The sequence below is a fragment of the Notechis scutatus genome, chromosome 4, assembly GCF_049901735.1.
Source record: "Notechis scutatus isolate UNSWTSFEM ecotype Mainland chromosome 4, rNotScu1.2, whole genome shotgun sequence".
NCBI lineage: Eukaryota > Metazoa > Chordata > Lepidosauria > Squamata > Elapidae > Notechis > Notechis scutatus.
Window position 1 is genome coordinate 1,994,323 of NC_142012.1, and position 18,595 is coordinate 2,012,917.

An 18,595-nucleotide genomic window follows, 5' to 3' on the forward strand; every position below is an offset into this window, starting at 1 on the left:
AGGGAGGAAGGAAGGAAGGAAGGAAGGAAGGAAGGAAGGAAAGAAAAAAGGAAGGAAGGAAAAGAAAAAGGAAGGAAGGAAGGAAGGAAGGAAGGAAGGAAGGAAGGAAGGAAGGAAGGAAGGAAGGAAGGAAGGAAGGAAGAAAAGAAAAGAAAGAAAAGAAAGAAAGGAAGGAAGGAAGGAAGGAAGGAAGGAAGGAAGGAAGGAAGGAAGGAAGGAAGGAAAAGAAAAAAGGAAGGAAGGAAGGAAAAAAAAAAAGGAAGGAAGGAAGGAAGGAAAGAAAAAAGGAAGGAAGGAAGAAAAGAAGAAAAAGGAAGGAAAAGGAAGGAAAAGCAAAAAGGAAGAAAGGAAGGAAGGAAGGAAGGAAGGAAAAGAAGGAAGGAAGGAAGGAAGGAAGGAAGGAAGGAAGAAAAGAAAAAAGGAAGGAAGGAAGGAAGGAAGGAAAAGAAAAAAAGGAAGAAAGGAAGGAAGGAAAGAAGGAAGGAAGGAAAAGAAAAAGGAAGGAAGGAAGGAAGGAAGGAAGGAAGGAAGGAAGGAAGGAAGGAAGGAAAAGAAAAAGGAAGAAAGGAAGGAAGGGCAATGGGTGGAAACTAATCAAGGAAAGAAGCAACCTGGAACTAGGGAGAAACTTCCTAACAGTGAAGACAATTAACCAGGGGAACAACTTGCCACTAGAAGTTGTGGGTGCTCCATCACTGGAGGCTTGTAAGAGGAGACTAGGCAACCTTTTGTTCCAAATGGTGTAGGGTCTCCTGATTGAGCAGGGGGCTGGACTAGAAGGCCTCCAAGATCCCTTCCAGCTCTATTTTGATTGATAGATAAATGTGGCAGTTGAGTAAACCCATTTTCTGCAATGGGCGTTTTTTTTTGGGGGGTTGTGTTGCCAGAAACGGGAAGTCAACACTGATTTATAGCCCCCCAAAATGCCATAAATTATAGTCATAGGATTGTTAAATCCCGGCCGGTTGCAAAATGCCCCAAATATAATCATATGACTTTTGGAACTTGAAATCTGAGTCATAAGTACGTAATTGGGTCGTAGGTAGAGGACTATCTCTTTGTGCTCGTGAGCTGGATTTTGGAGCTTCCTGTTGTGTTTGTCAAACTTTTGCAGCCCTTTTAAAACAACTAATTTGTACAGGGGGGAGGGGGTCGATTTCACAATCATTCATTTAGTGACTGTTCAAACTTACGCCATTTCTCACAGTTACGACCTTCGAAGCATTCCCATTGTGACGTGACCACAATCTGGACGCTTGGGAACTGACTCGTATTTATGACGGTTCTGGGGGGGGGTCATGTGATTTCCCCCTTTGCGACCATCTGACGAGCAAAGTTAAGCTGGATTGACTTTACAAGCTATTCCCTTAACTGTAAGTGCGAAAAACGGTCGTAAGTGTGAAACACAGTCGTAAGTCACTTTTATGTGGTGTTAGAGCTTCAAATGGTGACTAAATAAATGGTTCTAAGGTAATCAGGTAGTCCTTGACTTACAGCAATTCATTCAGGGACCATTCAAAGTCACAACGGCAGTGGGAAAAGTGACTTATGTCCATTTTTCACACTTTGCAATCATCCCTATGATCCAAATTCAGACGCTTGGCAACTGACTCGTATTTATGACGGTGGCAGCGTCCCTGGGAGGGTCATGTGATCCCCTTTTGCGACTTTCTGACAAGCAAAGTCAACTGGGAAAGCCAGATCCACTTAACGACCATGTCGCTAATTGAACCACTGCAGGGATTCACTTAACAACGGAGGCAAGAAAAGTCATAAAACAGGACAAAGGTTGACTTAACAAATGTTTCCATTAGCGAGGTGGGGGAAAAGAATGAAACTTTTATTTTTGGGTTTTAACAATTAGATAGATTTGTTGTTATAGAAAGTTTAAACTATGATGAAAAAATAAAAAATTGAGTTTGAATGCGAAGGTGCTATTCTTTTGGAAATCAATGCCTTTTAATTTCTTTTTTCCCCTCTTCTTTTCCACACTTCTCCCTTCCCTATTTTTCCTCCTCTTTGCTTTTGTATAACATAAACCCCTCAAATTGTGAATTAAAAAAAATATTTCAGTTAGCCCCAGAAAGGCTGGGCTCCCTTTGTGGTCGTAACTCGAGGACTAATTGTAAAGACAGTCCTCAACTCACGACAGAGCCCCCACATTTACGTTGTTAAGTGAGAAATGTGCTCCGTGACTTTTGCCCCATTTGATGCCTTTTTAAAAAAAATTTGCCAGCTTTGTTAAAGTGAATCCCCGCCGTTGCAAAAAAAAATTAGTCACACGGTCGTTAAGTGGACCTGGTTGACTTGGTCGCAAAAGGAGACCGTGTGACTCCGGGACACATAAACAACGAGTCCGTTGCGGGGATGCTGCAAGGGGTCATAAGGGCGAACAAGGGTCCTAAGTCACCTCTTTTCAGTGCCGTTGTAGCGGTCACTAAACGAACGGTTGTAAGTCGAGGACTTGCCTGCTTGCAGAGGGCGCCCGCCCCAACCACCAACCGGCGTTGGTTCTCCAACCCAGCGCGCCCTTCCCAGCCGACGCTATAGGCAAAGGCGCCCGCGGTGGCGCCCGCAGCAAAGGCGCGCCTGCCTGCCTGCCTGCCTGGCGGGCGGGCCAAGGGAGCGCGCTAGGACCGGCGCGGGGGCGGCCCGCGGGAGGTGTGTCGCTGCTGGGCGTCCTCCCCGGCCCCCGCCCCGCCCGGCCGCTCACTTCGGGCTGCTCCGCTCGTGGCTACGGAGGCGGCGAGCCGTTGCCCGGGGCGATGGCAGCGGCCCGGCGGGTCTTCCACCTCCAGCCATGCGGTGAGAGCGGCGGGGCTGCGGAGGGAGGGAGGGAGGGAGTGGGGGGGCGGCCGGGGAGGAGGAGCCCCCTGGCCCGGGAGGAGAAGGGGCCCCGCCGGCTGGGCTGGCTTGCAACTCCTCAGGCTCCGCGTCCTTCTCCTCCTCTTCCTCCTCCTGGTCCTTCTCCTGCTGCTTCCTCCTCCTCCTCCTCCTCCTGTTGCTGCTGTTACCTCGCCTTCCTCCTCCTCTTCCTCCTCCTGATCCTTCTGCTACTCCTAATTCTTCCTCATCCTCCTCTTCTCCTCTTGCTCCCTCTCCTTCTCCACTTAGTCTTTTTGCTTTATCTTCTTCCTCCTCCTGGTCCTTCTGCTACTCCTAATCCTTTTGCTTCTTCTTGCTCCCTCTCCTTCCTCTTCCTCCTGCTCCCTCTCCTTCCTCTTCCTCCTCCTGCTCCCTCTCCTTCTCCACTTAGTCTTTTTGCTTTATCTTCTTCCTCCTCCTGGTCCTTCTGCTACTCTAATCCTTTTGCTTCTTCTTGCTCCCTCTCCTTCCTCTTCCTCCTGCTCCCTCTCCTTCCTCTTCCTCCTCCTGCTCCCTCTCCTTCTCCACCTAGTCCTTTTGCTTTATCTTCCTCCTCCTCTTCTTCTTCCTCCTGGTCCTTCTGCTACTCCTAATTCTTCCTCCTGCTCCCTCTCGTTCTGCTCCTAGTCCTTTTGCTTCCTCTTGCTCCCTCTCCTTCCTCTTCCTCCTCCTGCTCCCTCTCCTTCTGCTCCTAGTCCTTTTGCTTCCTCTTGCTCCCTCTCCTTCCTCTTCCTCCTCCTGCTCCCTCTCCTTCTCCTCCTAGCCCTTTTGCTTCCTCTTCCTCCTTCCTCCTGCTCCCTCTCCTTCCTCTTCCTCCTCCCACTTCTCCTTTTCCTCCTAGTCCTTTTGCTTTATCTTCTTCCTTCTGCTACCTTCCTTTCTTCCTCCTGGTTCTTTTGTTGCCTCTCATTCCTTCTCCTCTTGACCCTTCCTCTACTTTCCCTTCCTCCTCCTCCTCCTTCTTCCTCCTTCCTCCTCTTCTCCCTCTCTCCTTCCTCCTCTCCTCCCCCACCCAGGTTCGCCAACCCTCTTCCCCAACTTTTGCCAGAACAAGCGCGCGCCGGACCGGCTTGCAACCGGGAGCTTCTCCTCCCACCCCACCCTAAAGCCTCGCTGGAAGGGGGGAACCACCCACCCCCAGTCCAAAGTGTAGCTGTGAGTGTGGGTGTGTGTAGGGTGCAAAGCCAGGCGGGCAGGCGAGCCCCCTCTTCCTCGCGTGGAATCCCTCTCGTTTGGCTACCTCTTGTTTTGATGCTTTGGAGGATGCTCGCTTGTGTTTTTGGCCACATCCTTCCTCTGCTGCTCGCTGTTTGTGCGTGTGTTTGTGTGTGTGTGTCTGTGCATGTGCATCCCCCTCCCAATAAAAGGGCTTTCACTGCTTGGAAACCAAGCCGCCTCCTTTTGCTGCGCGCTCCGGGTTTCTCTGCGCGTTGCGCAACAGCAACACCCGGGTTGGGTTGTGTTTTTCTCTTTTTTTTGGAGTGGTTTTGTTTTGTTTTGTGGTTTTCCTCGCGCTTCCTCCAACGTGTTGTGGGATCGCTGGGCTTGTGTTGTTGTCGGCTTGGGGTTGTCCCATCCGCCCCCCCGGCCCCCCCTTTTCCTTCCCACTTTCTTAGAAACAGAAAGTCACCGGCGCAATCTGGAAGGGAAGTGCTGAGCCATTGAAAAAGGTGCTTTTTTTTTTTTCTTTCTGATTTTTCTGAAGAAACAGAGAAATTTCTTCCAGGGAAGTTTTCCTCTTGTGTCTTTATTCTGGGTTTTCCTCTTTTGAGGGCCACGGAGGATGGACTTTGTAATACTTGAAACCTGGTTTTTGTAGTACTTCTGCACTGGCTAACTCCTCCCATGGGTTTCCTTGTGTTTTAAAGTTGCTTTTCCACTTGTGTTGCTAATCATTTCCACAAGAAAACCCGGGGGAGTTGTTAGACAGTGCAGCAGTACTACAAAAGCCATGTTTCGAGTATTACAAAGCCCATCCTCTGTGATCCTCACACAAAAGCAGAAAGCCCCGTGCAGTGAAAGCCTTTCCTGTGTCTTTTATTTTGATTTTGTTCCAAAGCAGAGAGCTCTTCCCAGGTGATGAACCTTAACAGGATAATAGATTTAACCCAAAAAACAAAAAAAAACTAATGGGAAAAAATCTCCGTGATTAAAATATACAATCCATTGAAAAATCTTCAGCTGGAGGCAGAATGTTGCTGGCACTTGATGTCTTTCTCGGGAAAGACGCTGCATTCCTTACAGAAACCGGGATCTGCTGCTATTTTTTTCCTTCTCCACTTTTTATCTGGCTTGATAGGATTAGCCATATTGGCAGAAGCACAATATTGCTTAGATAATGCTTGGAGAGTGGTTAAGGTGTTGGCTTAGAAATCAGGAGACGGGGAGTTCTAGTTTTGCCTTAGGCACGAAAGCCAGTTGGGTGACTTTGGGCCAATCCCCAGGAGATTGGGAGTTCTAGTTTTGCCTTAGGCATGAAAGCCAGTTGGGTGACTTTGTGTCAATCCCCAGGAGACAGTGAGTTCTAGTTTTGCCTTAGGCATGAAAGCCAGTTGGGTGACTTTGTGTCAATCCCCAGGAGACAGTGAGTTCTAGTTTTGCCTTAAGCATGAAAGCCAGTTGGGTGACTTTGTGTCAATCCCCAGGAGACAGTGAGTTCTAGTTTTGCCTTAAGCATGAAAGCCAGTTGGGTGACTTTGGGCCAATCCCCAGGAGACAGTGAGTTCTAGTTTTGCCTTAGGCATGAAAGCCAGTTGGGTGACTTTGTGTCAATCCCCAGGAGACAGTGAGTTCTAGTTTTGCCTTAGGCATGAAAGCCAGTTGGGTGACTTTGTGTCAATCCCCAGGAGACAGTGAGTTCTAGTTTTGCCTTAGGCATGAAAGCCAGTTGGGTGACTTTGTGTCAATCCCCAGGAGACAGTGAGTTCTAGTTTTGCCTTAGGCACAAAAGCCAGTTGGGTGACTTTGTGTCAATCCCAGGAGACAGTGAGTTCTAGTTTTGCCTTAAGCATGAAAGCCAGTTGGGTGACTTTGGGCCAATCCCCAGGAGACAGTGAGTTCTAGTTTTGCCTTAGGCATGAAAGCCAGTTGGGTGACTTTGTGTCAATCCCCAGGAGACAGTGAGTTCTAGTTTTGCCTTAGGCATGAAAGCCAGTTGGGTGACTTTGTGTCAATCCCCAGGAGACAGTGAGTTCTAGTTTTGCCTTAGGCATGAAAGCCAGTTGGGTGACTTTGGGCCAATCCCCAGGAGACAGTGAGTTCTAGTTTTGCCTTAGGCATGAAAGCCAGTTGGGTGACTTTGTGTCAATCCCCAGGAGACAGTGAGTTCTAGTTTTGCCTTAAGCATGAAAGCCAGTTGGGTGACTTTGTGTCAATCCCCAGGAGACAGTGAGTTCTAGTTTTGCCTTAAGCATGAAAGCCAGTTGGGTGACTTTGTGTCAATCCCCAGGAGACAGTGAGTTCTAGTTTTGCCTTAAGCATGAAAGCCAGTTGGGTGACTTTGGGCCAATCCCCAGGAGACAGTGAGTTCTAGTTTTGCCTTAAGCATGAAAGCCAGTTGGGTGACTTTGGGCCAATCCCCAGGAGACAGTGAGTTCTAGTTTTGCCTTAGGCATGAAAGCCAGTTGGGTGACTTTGTGTCAATCCCCAGGAGACAGTGAGTTCTAGTTTTGCCTTAAGCATGAAAGCCAGTTGGGTGACTTTGTGTCAATCCCCAGGAGACAGTGAGTTCTAGTTTTGCCTTAAGCATGAAAGCCAGTTGGGTGACTTTGGGCCAATCCCCAGGAGACAGTGAGTTCTAGTTTTGCCTTAGGCATGAAAGCCAGTTGGGTGACTTTGTGTCAATCCCCAGGAGACAGTGAGTTCTAGTTTTGCCTTAGGCATGAAAGCCAGTTGGGTGACTTTGGGTCAATCCCCAGGAGACAGTGAGTTCTAGTTTTGCCTTAGGCATGAAAGCCAGTTGGGTGACTTTGGGCCAATCCCCAGGAGACAGTGAGTTCTAGTTTTGCCTTAAGCATGAAAGCCAGTTGGGTGACTTTGTGTCAATCCCCAGGAGACAGTGAGTTCTAGTTTTGCCTTAAGCATGAAAGCCAGTTGGGTGACTTTGGGCCAATCCCCAGGAGACAGTGAGTTCTAGTTTTGCCTTAGGCATGAAAGCCAGTTGGGTGACTTTGTGTCAATCCCCAGGAGACAGTGAGTTCTAGTTTTGCCTTAAGCATGAAAGCCAGTTGGGTGACTTTGTGTCAATCCCCAGGAGACAGTGAGTTCTAGTTTTGCCTTAGGCACAAAAGCCAGTTGGGTGACTTTGTGTCAATCCCCAGGAGACAGTGAGTTCTAGTTTTGCCTTAAGCATGAAAGCCAGTTGGGTGACTTTGTGTCAATCCCCAGGAGACAGTGAGTTCTAGTTTTGCCTTAGGCACAAAAGCCAGTTGGGTGACTTTGTGTCAATCCCCAGGAGACAGTGAGTTCTAGTTTTGCCTTCCGCACAAAAACCATCTGGATGATTTTTGCCAGAAGACAACAAGTAAGTTGTGGGCTGCCTGTACCAGAATAAGATTTAATTATCAATAAATTTAATTGACGGACGAAGGAAAATGAAGGCAGAGCCACCTTTTTTCCCTTACCTGGTGCCCTCTGAAAGGTGCTGACTTGACATCTCCCAGAATTCTCAGGTGCTGGCTAGGAATTGTGGGAGCTGGCCAGTGTCTAATGGCGTGGCCTTCAGATAATGTGGACTTCAGGTCCCAGAAACCTTCTGAATTGGTACTTTCCTTCGTAACTCTTTATCGCTTGAGGCCTCTGCAAAGCTTGGGTGAAACGTCCCTCAGGAACAGTGGTGGGATTCAAAATCTTTCACTACCGGTTCTGTGGGTGTGGCTTTGTGGGTGTGGCAGGGGAAGGTTACAGCAAAATCCCCCTTCCTTCCCCCCCCCACTAACCTGCTTTCCAGCTCCGTTCTCCTGGGCAGGGCAACCAAAGGAGACCCAGCCGATCAGCTGGGACTCAATGGGAGGCAGAGGAGATATGGGGTTGGCGGGGCCAGTCAGAGGCGGGATTGGCCGGTTCTCCAGAACGACTCCAAATTTCCGCTACTAGAACCGGTCCGAACCGGCTGAATACCCACCTCTGCTCAGGAGCTACCAGAGGTTTTCTGGAGTCAGGAGAGGAATGTCCGAAAGTGGGAATAGCTGGTGTTTGAAACGCTTTGCATAAATAAGAGAAAGCCATGGGTGAAAGTCCCAGAGTCCCAGCAAACTTCTAAAAAGTGCAGTTTTGTGGGTCTTCAGATGGGCTTGGGCTAAATGCTGGACTGTAATATCTGGGAGTATAACGATGCACAGAATAACAGAGTTGGAAGGGAGGCTTGGAGGTCATCTAGTCCAACCCCCTGGCTCGGGCAAGGAGATCCTTGGCCATCCCAGACGAATGGCTGTCCAGTCTCTTCTTGAAAACTCCCAAGTGTTGGAGCAGCCACAACCTCGGATGGCAAGTCCTTCCACTGAGTAATTGTTCTCACGGATTTGGAATATGAGTTAGAGCGAGGTTTCTCTTCTCCACTTGAAAATAGGGGGGGGATGACATTGTATGCCATCCACAGTCACTTTCCATGGGATTGGAGAGATATAAATTAGATTAATAAATAAAATGAGTAAATAAATAGGTCTCTGAATGAACTGTTGTAAGTCGACTACCTGTATTCGTTTTTTCTTTCTTTCTTTCCTTCCTTCCCCCTCCCTCCCTTTCTTTTTCTTCCTCCCTCTCTTTTTCCTTCCTTCCTTCTTCCTCCCTCTCTTTTCTCATTTTTCCTTCCTCCCTTCCTTCTTCCCCCCTCCTTCTCGTTTTTCCTTCCTCCTTCCCTCTCCTCATTTTTCTTTCCTTCCTTCCTTCCTTCCTCCTCCCTCCCTCCCTTCCTTCTTCCTCCCTCCTCGTTTTTCCTTCCTCCTTCCCTCTCCTCATTTTTCCTTCCTTCCTTCCTTCCTTCCTTCCTTCCTTCCTTCCTTCCTTCCTCCCTCCCTCCCTCCCTTCTTCCTCCCTCCCTCTCGTTTTTCCTTCCTCCTTCCCTCTCCTCATTTTTCTTTCTTTCCTTCCTTCCTTCCTCCTCCCTCCCTCCCTTCCTTCTTCCTCCCTCCTCGTTTTCCTTCCTCCTTCCCTCTCCTCATTCTTCCTTCCTTCCTTCCTTCCTTCCTTCTCCCTCCCTCCCTCCCTTCCTCCCTCCCTCTCATTTTTCCTCCCTCCTTCCCTCTCCTCATTTTTCCTTCCTTGCTTGCTTCCTTCCTTCCTTCCTTCCTCCTCCCTCCCTCCTTCTCGTTTTCCTTCCTCCTTCCCTCTCCTCATTTTTCTTTCCTTACTTCCTGCTTGCCTTCCTTCCTTCCTCTTCCCTCTCTTCCTCCCTCTCTTTTTCCCTCTTTTCCCTTCCCTCATACAATCTACCTCTCTCCCTCCCTTTCTTCCTGTTTCTTCCTCTCTTTTTCTTTCCTTCCTTCTTTCTCCCTCCCTCCCTTTTTCCCTTCCCTCTCACACAATCTACCTTTCTCCCTCCCTTCCTCTCTCCTCCTTCCTTTCTGAAGAAATGCTAATTTTCTTTCTGAAAATGCTCTTAAATTCAGGGTTGTCTTACAGTATGTGCTACAGAGAGTACAACACAGGAGATAAGAGTGTCACTCACCGGCCCCACTTTATTGTTTGCAATGAATGGCGATCATTAGTAGAGTTGTGGTGGGAGAATCTTTTCCTGTAATTATGCAGAAGGAACAATGAGTTCATCTTATTATTTCTTTTCTCTTTCCCTCCCCTCCTTTTTTTTGCAAAAAATAAAACAAAATAAAAATTGTCCTGTCCTGAAAACAAAATGGTTAGGTCAAGATACTCACAGTGGTTGTGATTTTCACTCTGATAGTCCAATAACGCATTATTAGTACAGCTATCTTACTGGTAATTTATATTATTAAATGTATTAATTTCATTAAATGCAGCCAGATTCCCAGCGACTTTGGGCTTGTACAGAGATTACAAACACAGAGGACAATAAAACTATATATATAAAAGCGAAATAGCACTCAGGCATCATCACAAAATGTCCAGAACTGTAAAGCCTACAAATTTGAAATTTGGCTCGTATGTTCCTCTTGGCTTCTAGGTACTCCCTAAGAAAAGATTTTTAGAAATGGCCCTCAGAGCATTTAGAATATTTCCTATATTATTATTATTATTAACACGCTCTGATGCTAAGGAGTTCTACTCCCCCTCCCCACCTGAAAAAAAGAAATCTCTTCCAAATGCAAAACACAGGCAGAGGACTTTCAGTCTCAGTTTCACAGCAGCACCAAGCAGCTTTAGGACGGAACAGTTGAGCTAAGCCACGCCCAGGCTCCTTGCTGTCTCCTTGCTCACACAGCAAATACTGTTTCAGTTTCCAAACAGCCCTCAGCTCTCTCACCCACTGACAGGACGCTAGCCAGATGAATACCAATGGACGCTGGTAGGCAGAGGCAGGATTTTTATCCCCTTATTTTCCTCGCCCAAAACTAAGGCCGGCCACATCGTTTCGTAGCGAAGCTCAGGTATGAGTCATTTGGGTTTTCTGCTTTTGTCCATTTTGGGTTTTTATTAGAGCTAGTACAGTAATAAAAACCCAAATGGACAAAAGCAGAAAACTCAAATGACTGAGATTATTCACCATTTGTTAAAGCAAATTTTGTTCCCTTTTGCAAACATTTCCTGCCCCAATTGTTACGACTGTCGTAAATACGAGTCCATTGCCAAGTCTCTGAGTTTTGAATCGCATGGCCACGGGGATGCTTGCAGCGGTCGTAAGTGTGGAAAAGGGTCATAAGTCTCCGTTGTAACATTGAACGGTCACTAAAGGAACTGTTGTAAGTTGAGGATTTGCTGCAAAACGTGATTGGGGGATGCTGCAGTGGTCATAAATGCAGGCTGGTTGTCGAACACACACAAACTGATCATATGTGTGTGTGTGGGGGGGAGTGCATGTTGTAGGTTTAAATCCAGGTCCTGAATCCCTTTTTTGAGCCTGTCGTAATGTCAAACGTCCGTTAAGCGATTGGTCATAAGTGTAGGATGTACTTTAAGAGGAATTTTTTTTTTAAATGGTGTATCTTACAGGAGCCTCAGTGGTGAGAATGCAGTACTGCAAGCTACTTCTGCTGCAGCCGGCTGCCTGCAATTTGGCAGTTCGAATCTCACCAGGCTCCAGGTTGACTCAGCTTTCCGTCCTTCCGAGGTGGGTCAAACGAGGACCCAGATTGTTGAGGGCAAGAGGCTGACTCTGTAAACCGCTTAGAGAGGGATGGGAAGCACTGGGAAGTGGCATGTAAATGCTATTGCTATTCCTTCCTTCCTTCCTTCCTTCCTTCCTTCCTTCCTTCCTTCCTTCCTTCCTTCCTTCCTTCCTTCCTTCCTTCCTTCCTTCCTTCCTCTCTTCTCTTCTTTCCCTTTCTCATTCTCCTTCCTTGTGGTGCATTGGTTAGAATGTAGTATTGCAGGCTAATTCTGCCCACTGCCAGCAGTTCGATCCTAACTGGCTCCAGGTTGACTCAGCCTTCCGTCCTTCCGAGGTGGGTCAAATGAGGACCCAAAATTGTTGGGGGCAAGAGGCTGACCCTATAAACCACTTAGAGTGGGCTGAAAAGCACTATAAAGCGGTATATAAGTCTAAGTGCAGTTGCTATTGCTATATTGGGGTCTAGAAAAATGTCCTCTTGCTGTCGTCGCAGTTGTGCAAGGTCGTTCCTGCGATCTGTAGGCGTGGGGCAAAAAAAAAAAAAAAAATTGGAGAAGAGAGATGCCAACGTTCCAGTGATTTGCAAATCTACATGCCTAATTTCCACCCACCCACCCCTTTTTTAATTTTTCACTCCACAATTGCAAAAAAACAGAGTTGCAAAACATTTGAAAAAATCCCAGTTCTCGCAATATGGGACATGAATATAGAAACGAGACAAGAATAATGCTGTAAAAATAAAGATATGAGAAAAATGATAATATGAGCTGAGACTGGATAAAACAAGCTTTAACGAACTTAATATCGAGAAGGAATCATGTAATACAAAATAAATAATAATAATTAATAATAATAATAATAATAAGAAGAAGAAGAATAGGTAACTACGGTCATTTTTGTGTTGAGATGCGAAACCTGGAACCACACACCGCTTGCCAAATGAGAATTTTTATTTTAAAAAAAAATGAAAATATAGGAGAGAAAATTGAATAATGAAATTACTAGGTACGTTTCAATGATACAGTGATTGGCACTAGGGGAGAGTATGGAAATGTTGAAAAATTAAGCAATGAAAGATTATAATATTAATGCGAATGTGTCTATCAAGAGATATGGTTGCTTTTATTAATTTTGCTTGTACTAAAATGTAGAATAGAATAGAATTCTTTTATTGGCCAAGTGCGATTGGACACACAAGAAATTTGTCTTGGTGCAAATGCTCTCAGTGTACATAAAAAGAAAAGATACATTCTTCAAGAGTCAAGAATCATCAGGCACAGCACTTAATAATAGTCATAGGGTACAATAAGAATAGAGTAGAAAAGAAAAGAATTCTTTTTTTAAAATAAGTTTTATTCAATTTTCCACATTTTAAAAACATCTCTTTTTAGCGAACAGCACGATTACAGGTTTCACATATACATACAAATATGACCATAGTTATATATTCAGTTTTTATATTCAACTTCTCATCTTAAGAATGCTTTTATACATTTTCTATTTTATTATATTATTCCAAATGCTTATCTCTTATTTAATTCATCTATATTAAATTCATAATTATTCTACTTTAACACTTTTAACTGTCACATTTGTATATTTCATCTTACATTCTAATTAGATATATTCCTTCTAAAAATTAGTCTCCCCCCCTGAATTATCAATTTAAATGCACCACCAAGAACAGAATTGTTTATTGAGCAAGTGTGGTTAGACAACAAGGAATTTGTCTTGGTGCAAATACTCTCAGAATAAAATGTATAATGTATTGGTGCTACGCTGTTTATGTGTTGAGGCATATGTGTAGATTGAAACAAAAAAACTTGATTAAAAAAAGAAAGAAGAAGAAATAATCTCAATAATCAAGAAAAGCGATCGGCAATGTTGCTTGCTTAAGCTGTTCTTGTGAAGGCATGTAGTCCTTGGCTTACGACCGTTCGTTTAGTGACGGTTGAAAAAAAAAGAACAATGACCGTTTTTCACACTTAACGATCATCGCGGTGCCCCCCTCGCCCGTGGTCACGTGATCAAAATTCAGCCGCTTGGCAACTGACTCACATTTAACGATGGTCGCAGCATGGGGACATTCTACAACGGATTTGTATATTTTGCAACAGTTAAAATGTCCTGGGGTCATGTGATTGATGATCCCCTTTTGTGACCACCTGAGGAGCGAAGTTGACGGGGAAGCCCAGATCCACTTAACAACGGTGTTGCTAACTGAGTAGCCGCAGCAGTTTGCTTAACAAACTTCTGGTGAGAAAAGTCATAAAATGGGGCAGAGCTCATTTCTTTCGCTTTTACCCCTGAAATTTTGGGCTCAATTGTGGTCGTAAGTGGAGGACAACCTGCACTTGAGGCCATCCATTTAGTGAACGTTTGAAGTCAACAACAATACTGAAAAAAAAAGTGAGGGATCGCCAGTTTTCACACTTAACGACCGCATTCCCTGTGGTCACACGGTCAAAATTCAGACGCTTGGCAACCGACTCACACTTACGATGGCCACGGCGTGCTGGTGGGGGGCGGTCACGTCATCCCCCTTCTGACAAGCAACATCGACGGGGAAGGCAGATTCACTTACCAAGGATGATTCACTTACTTAACAGCTGCAGCGATTCGCTTAACAACGGTGTCAAGAAAAGCCCGTTAAATGGGGCTAAACTCACTTAGCAACTGTCCGGCAAGAAAGTCCATAAAACGGAGCAAAACTCTCTTGTAACTAATGTCTCGCCTGGCCACAGAAACGTGGTCGTAAGCCGAGGATTACCTGTAGCCATTTTGGAAAGAAGCCATTTTTCTCGCTAATAATGCAAGGACTCCCCTTGGGCTGCCTGTGAGAGCGCCAGAGAGGGAGGGACCGGTGTGCTTGCGTAGGGTTGGGTTGCCAGGTGGGGGTGTAAGACGACAATCCTCTTGTGGTTGTTTACCTTCTAATTATAGGCACTTTCCAAGGTGTGGCTATTGCGAGTTGAATAGCAGCACCTGTTACCTCATGCATTTGGCAAAGTTTTCTTCGAAGGGCCTTGGTTTCCCAGGCTGGGAAATGGGTCTAAGGCACGCCCAAGTTACATCCACGCCAGGGTCTCTTCAGGTCAGAAAAGCCTCTTTTTTGAGTTTTAAAAACAACCCAGGTAATACAGGTGATCAAAGTTGGAAGGGACCTCGTAGGTCATCTAGTCCAACCCCCTGCCCAAACAGAAGACCCTACACCATTTCTGACAAATGGCAGTCCAATCTCTTCTTGAAAGCCTCAAGTGGTGGCGCTGCCACAACTTCCGAGGGCAACTTCTGTCCCATGGGTGGATTGCTCTCACCCAGGTAATTGACGTACAACCCCAGCTGAGCACAGGATTTTCTGAGGTTGCTAAGTGGGGTGGTCATTAAAATGGCTTATGAAATTTCTCTTTCTCTCTCTCTCTCTCCCCTCCTCCCTCTGTCTCCGCACAACTCACCCGGCCATAAATACAGACAGAGACAAGGACAGAATTGAGGGGGAAAAAGCATTAGAACATTAGGCCTGAAAAGTTAAAATTCAGCTAAATATAGCACAGGTAGGCCCACAATTTCTGTTGCTAAGCCACACAGCTGTCCAGTGAGTTTTGCCCCATTTTTACGACCTTTCCTGCCAGGCGGTTGTTAAGTGAGTCACTGCCATTGTTAAATTAGGAAGGCGGTTGTTAAGTGAATCTGGCTTCCCCACAGGCTTTGCTTGTCAGGTCACAAAAGGGGGATGCTGCGACCATCGTAAGTATGAGCCGGGTGTCAAAAAACATGTTTTAGCCCTGGAAAACAAGGAAAATGCAGGTAGTCCTCGATTTATGACCACATATGAGGTCTATATTTCTGTCGCTAAGCAAGACGGCTGTTAAGTGAGTTTTGCCTCATTTTTATGGTTTTTCTGGCCACAGTCGTTAAGCAAATCAATGCGGTTGTGAGATTACTAACAGCGTTGTTAAGTGAATCTGGTTTCCCTGTGGTGCCTTGCTTAGCCACAGGAATTTTGGGCTCAATCGTCATCGTTAAGTTGAGGATGTAACTCAAGGGTTGGGCTAGATGACCTACAGGGTCCCTTCCAACTCTTGTTAATCTGATCCAATCCATAATCGCGTCGTTTCGAGGGCCAGGTTGCGATATTTTGTGATATTTCATGGCTTACTTTTATATCAGGAAAGCTTTGTGACTGGGGATGATTGACAGCTTCGTTTTTGTTTAGTCAAGTTTTGCCAATCCTCTTCTTTTGCATCCTCTTCATCACACACATACACACACACACACACACACACACACACACACACACACACACAAGGCGCATAAGTTGTGGTTAGGAAGCCCCTGTGCTGGGGCAAAGATATGGTGAGCTTCCGGCAACCACTAAGGGAGGGATCTGGCAAAGCGCTCGGAGAATATAGTATTGCGAAGGGCGCCAGGTTGCAGAAGGCGCTGCCTTTTTGGAGGGTCCAGGGCAGGAATTAGCCAGCTTGGATGACCAGGTGGCAGCACAGAGTTGTAAAAAGAAATGTTTTTTTGTTTTTTGTTTTACAATGGAGCAATTTAGGGCCCTGGCTGCTTTTCAGAAGTGGAGACAAAACTAAGGGCCCAGGATTATGGTTTGCAGAACTTTTCCCATGCCATCCGTCTGGTAAACTTGCAAGATTCATTTTTCTCGCCGTGTACATGTATACATCAACTAATTTCTCTCTCTCTCTCTCTCTCTCTCTCTCTCTCTCTGTGTGTGTGTGTGTGTGTGTGTATATATATATATATATATATGTTAAGTTTTCGGGTACTTACATATATGGTATTCAGCTTTGCTCGGGTATTTTCCCACGCCATTGTAGTTGTGCTTTTAAAGTTGTAGCAATGTTTCGGCAGAATCTCATCTGCCATCATCAGGCTCGTGTGTTGGGTTCATCTGAACACAATACAGAAGCCTGATGATGGCAGATGAGATTCTGCCGAAACATACATACATACATACATACATACATACATATGTGTGTGTGTGTGTGTGTGGATCTTTGGTTATTCGGGTTTTCTCCCGCGTAAAATTGGAAGTATTTTGGCAACGTTTCGACAAAATCTCATTCGTCATCTTCAGGCTTGTGTCTTCGGCTTTGTGCTTCTTGGAGTAATGTGAGAAAAACATTAGAAAACAAATATAAACAACCTCAGAAAACAAATATTGCACCTCTACGGGGAGGAAACCCACCACCTGACCAGGACATATCAAAAACTTAAAGTCCAAAGAGCTTCCATTTTATGTGACCTCGCATTCCTACGCAACTGCCGAGATCAAAATTTAACCCCCACAAGCTTCCAATTGAAATTCCACGCCAACACAGCAGCCACCAAACGCATCCTAAAAAGAACAGAATTGGCCCTAATCAGAAATGAACTTCACACAAAAAGATTCCTCCTAGACCAAATCAACAAAGATCTCCTCACACTTCACCTCAGACTCAGCAACAAGATTCACCCCTGTTCACTTTGGGACAAATCCAAACAACTTGCTGTCTGGAGAGCCGAAACACAGACCACCCTCAAGACAGACACACACACTAACAAACTCAGAAAACTACAACAATGCCAGAAACCAACTCCTCCCCCCTCACATCCACACATGAAACAAACAGTGCACAACATCTCAGACAAGATCCTCACCGAAGCCGAAACCAAGGTCCTTTCAAAAGGATTCAACTTTGCTGTCGCTCCCAAACACATCCCCACAGAAACCATCATATGCGGAGTTGAAACCAGCCTGACCAAAACCAACCCTGATGATGCTAATAGAATCAGACTCGAAATCACCAACATCCTCTGCACCAGCAAACCACCCAAAAGCAACTTATCCAAAGAAGAACAAACTGCACTACTTAACCTGAAAAAAGACACCAGCATAATAATCCTACCAGCAGACAAGGGCAATGCGACAGTGGTTATGAACTCATCTGACTACCAAACCAAGTTAACCAACCTACTCCAAAACCCCACATACAAACCCCTAAACACAGACCCCACCACCTACCTAGAAAAAACCACCAGATCCAAAATAAAAGCCTCCCCCATCAGCGAAGAAATCCAGCAAAGAATCATACCCAGAGAGAAATCATCCAGATGCCCTAAGCTTTATGGTCTCCCTAAGATACACAAAGAAGGAACTCCACTTAGACCAATAGTCAGCTCCATAGGCTCACCTCTACAAAACCTAGCCAAATTTCTCACCAAACAACTACAGCCCTATGCAGAATCCATCAACTCACCCGTAAGAAACTCATTCCAGTTCATCGAGATCATAAAGAAACAAAACTTACAGTCCAGCGACCTACTAGTGAGTTTCGATGTCATATCCCTCTTCACCCAAGTGCCTATAAAAGAAGCCTTGACAGCCATCCAAAACAAATACAACCCCCTCAAGCACATCCTAGATCTGACCAACCACTGCCTATCCAATACATACTTCACCTACAACGGACAAAAATACAAACAAATAGAAGGAGCACCCATGGGATCACCCCTCTCACCTGTCATCGCAAACCTCTACATGGAACACTTTGAAACACAAGCTCTAGAAAAATATGATCACAAACCCAAACTCTGGCTCAGATACGTAGATGACACCTTCATAATCTGGCCACACGGGAAAGAAAAACTGAACAACTTCCTCACACACCTCAACAGCCTACACCCCAAAATACAATTCACCATGGAAACAGAAGCTAACAATCAACTTCCCTTCCTAGATGTCTTAGTATACAAAAAATCCAATGGCTCCCTAAGACACACCATCTACCAGAAAAAAACACATACAAACTGCTATCTACACACACTCTCACACCACCACCCAGCACAGATCAATTCCGTAGCCGAGACACTCATCTCCAGAACAAAATGCTTAGCCGACAAACAACACCTAAAAACCGAACTACACACTCTCACTAACGTACTAACAGCCAATGGATTCCAAAGAAAGATTACCTACCTAATCCAAAAACAAACCCCAACCAAAATCCAAGACAGAGAACAAGAGAACGGCAAAGCCCTCCTCCCATATATAAAAGGCACTACAGACAAAATCAGCAAGATCCTCCAAAAACACAACATTAAGACAGCATTCTGCACAAACAGAAAAATATCCACCATCCTAAGAAACCCTAAAGACAGAATCGAGTTAGAAAACCAAGGAGTATACGAAATCCCTTGCACCGCCTGCCCCACCACATACATCGGACAAACCAACAGAAGAATTAGTGCACGCATTGAAGAACACAAGAACTCAATCAAAAAAGAAGAACTGACCTCTTCCCTGGTCCAGCACCTCAAAGCCACGGGACATGAGATTGACTTTAAAAATACCAGAACTATCGCCAAAACCGAACACTTCAACAACAGAATAATCAGAGAAGCCATAGAGATAGGAAAACGCCCACACAGCATGAATAAACGAGATGATACCTCCCGCCTACCAGCCATTTGGAAACCCGTCCTCAT

The 18,595-nt window shown here is 45.6% G+C and overlaps 1 protein-coding gene across 1 annotated transcript in view; it reads left to right on the forward strand.

Annotated features, from left to right (window-relative positions):
- The first annotated feature begins 2,651 nt into the window (after positions 1-2,651).
- Positions 2,652-18,595, forward strand: part of SLC4A11 (solute carrier family 4 member 11) — a 135,380-nt gene continuing 119,436 nt past the window's right edge. Inside the window, exon 1 of the mRNA XM_087962658.1 lies at positions 2,652-2,805. Within this exon, the coding sequence (XP_087818784.1) occupies positions 2,766-2,805 (40 nt within the window). The 5' untranslated portion in view covers positions 2,652-2,765. The remainder of the gene's footprint in view (positions 2,806-18,595) is intronic.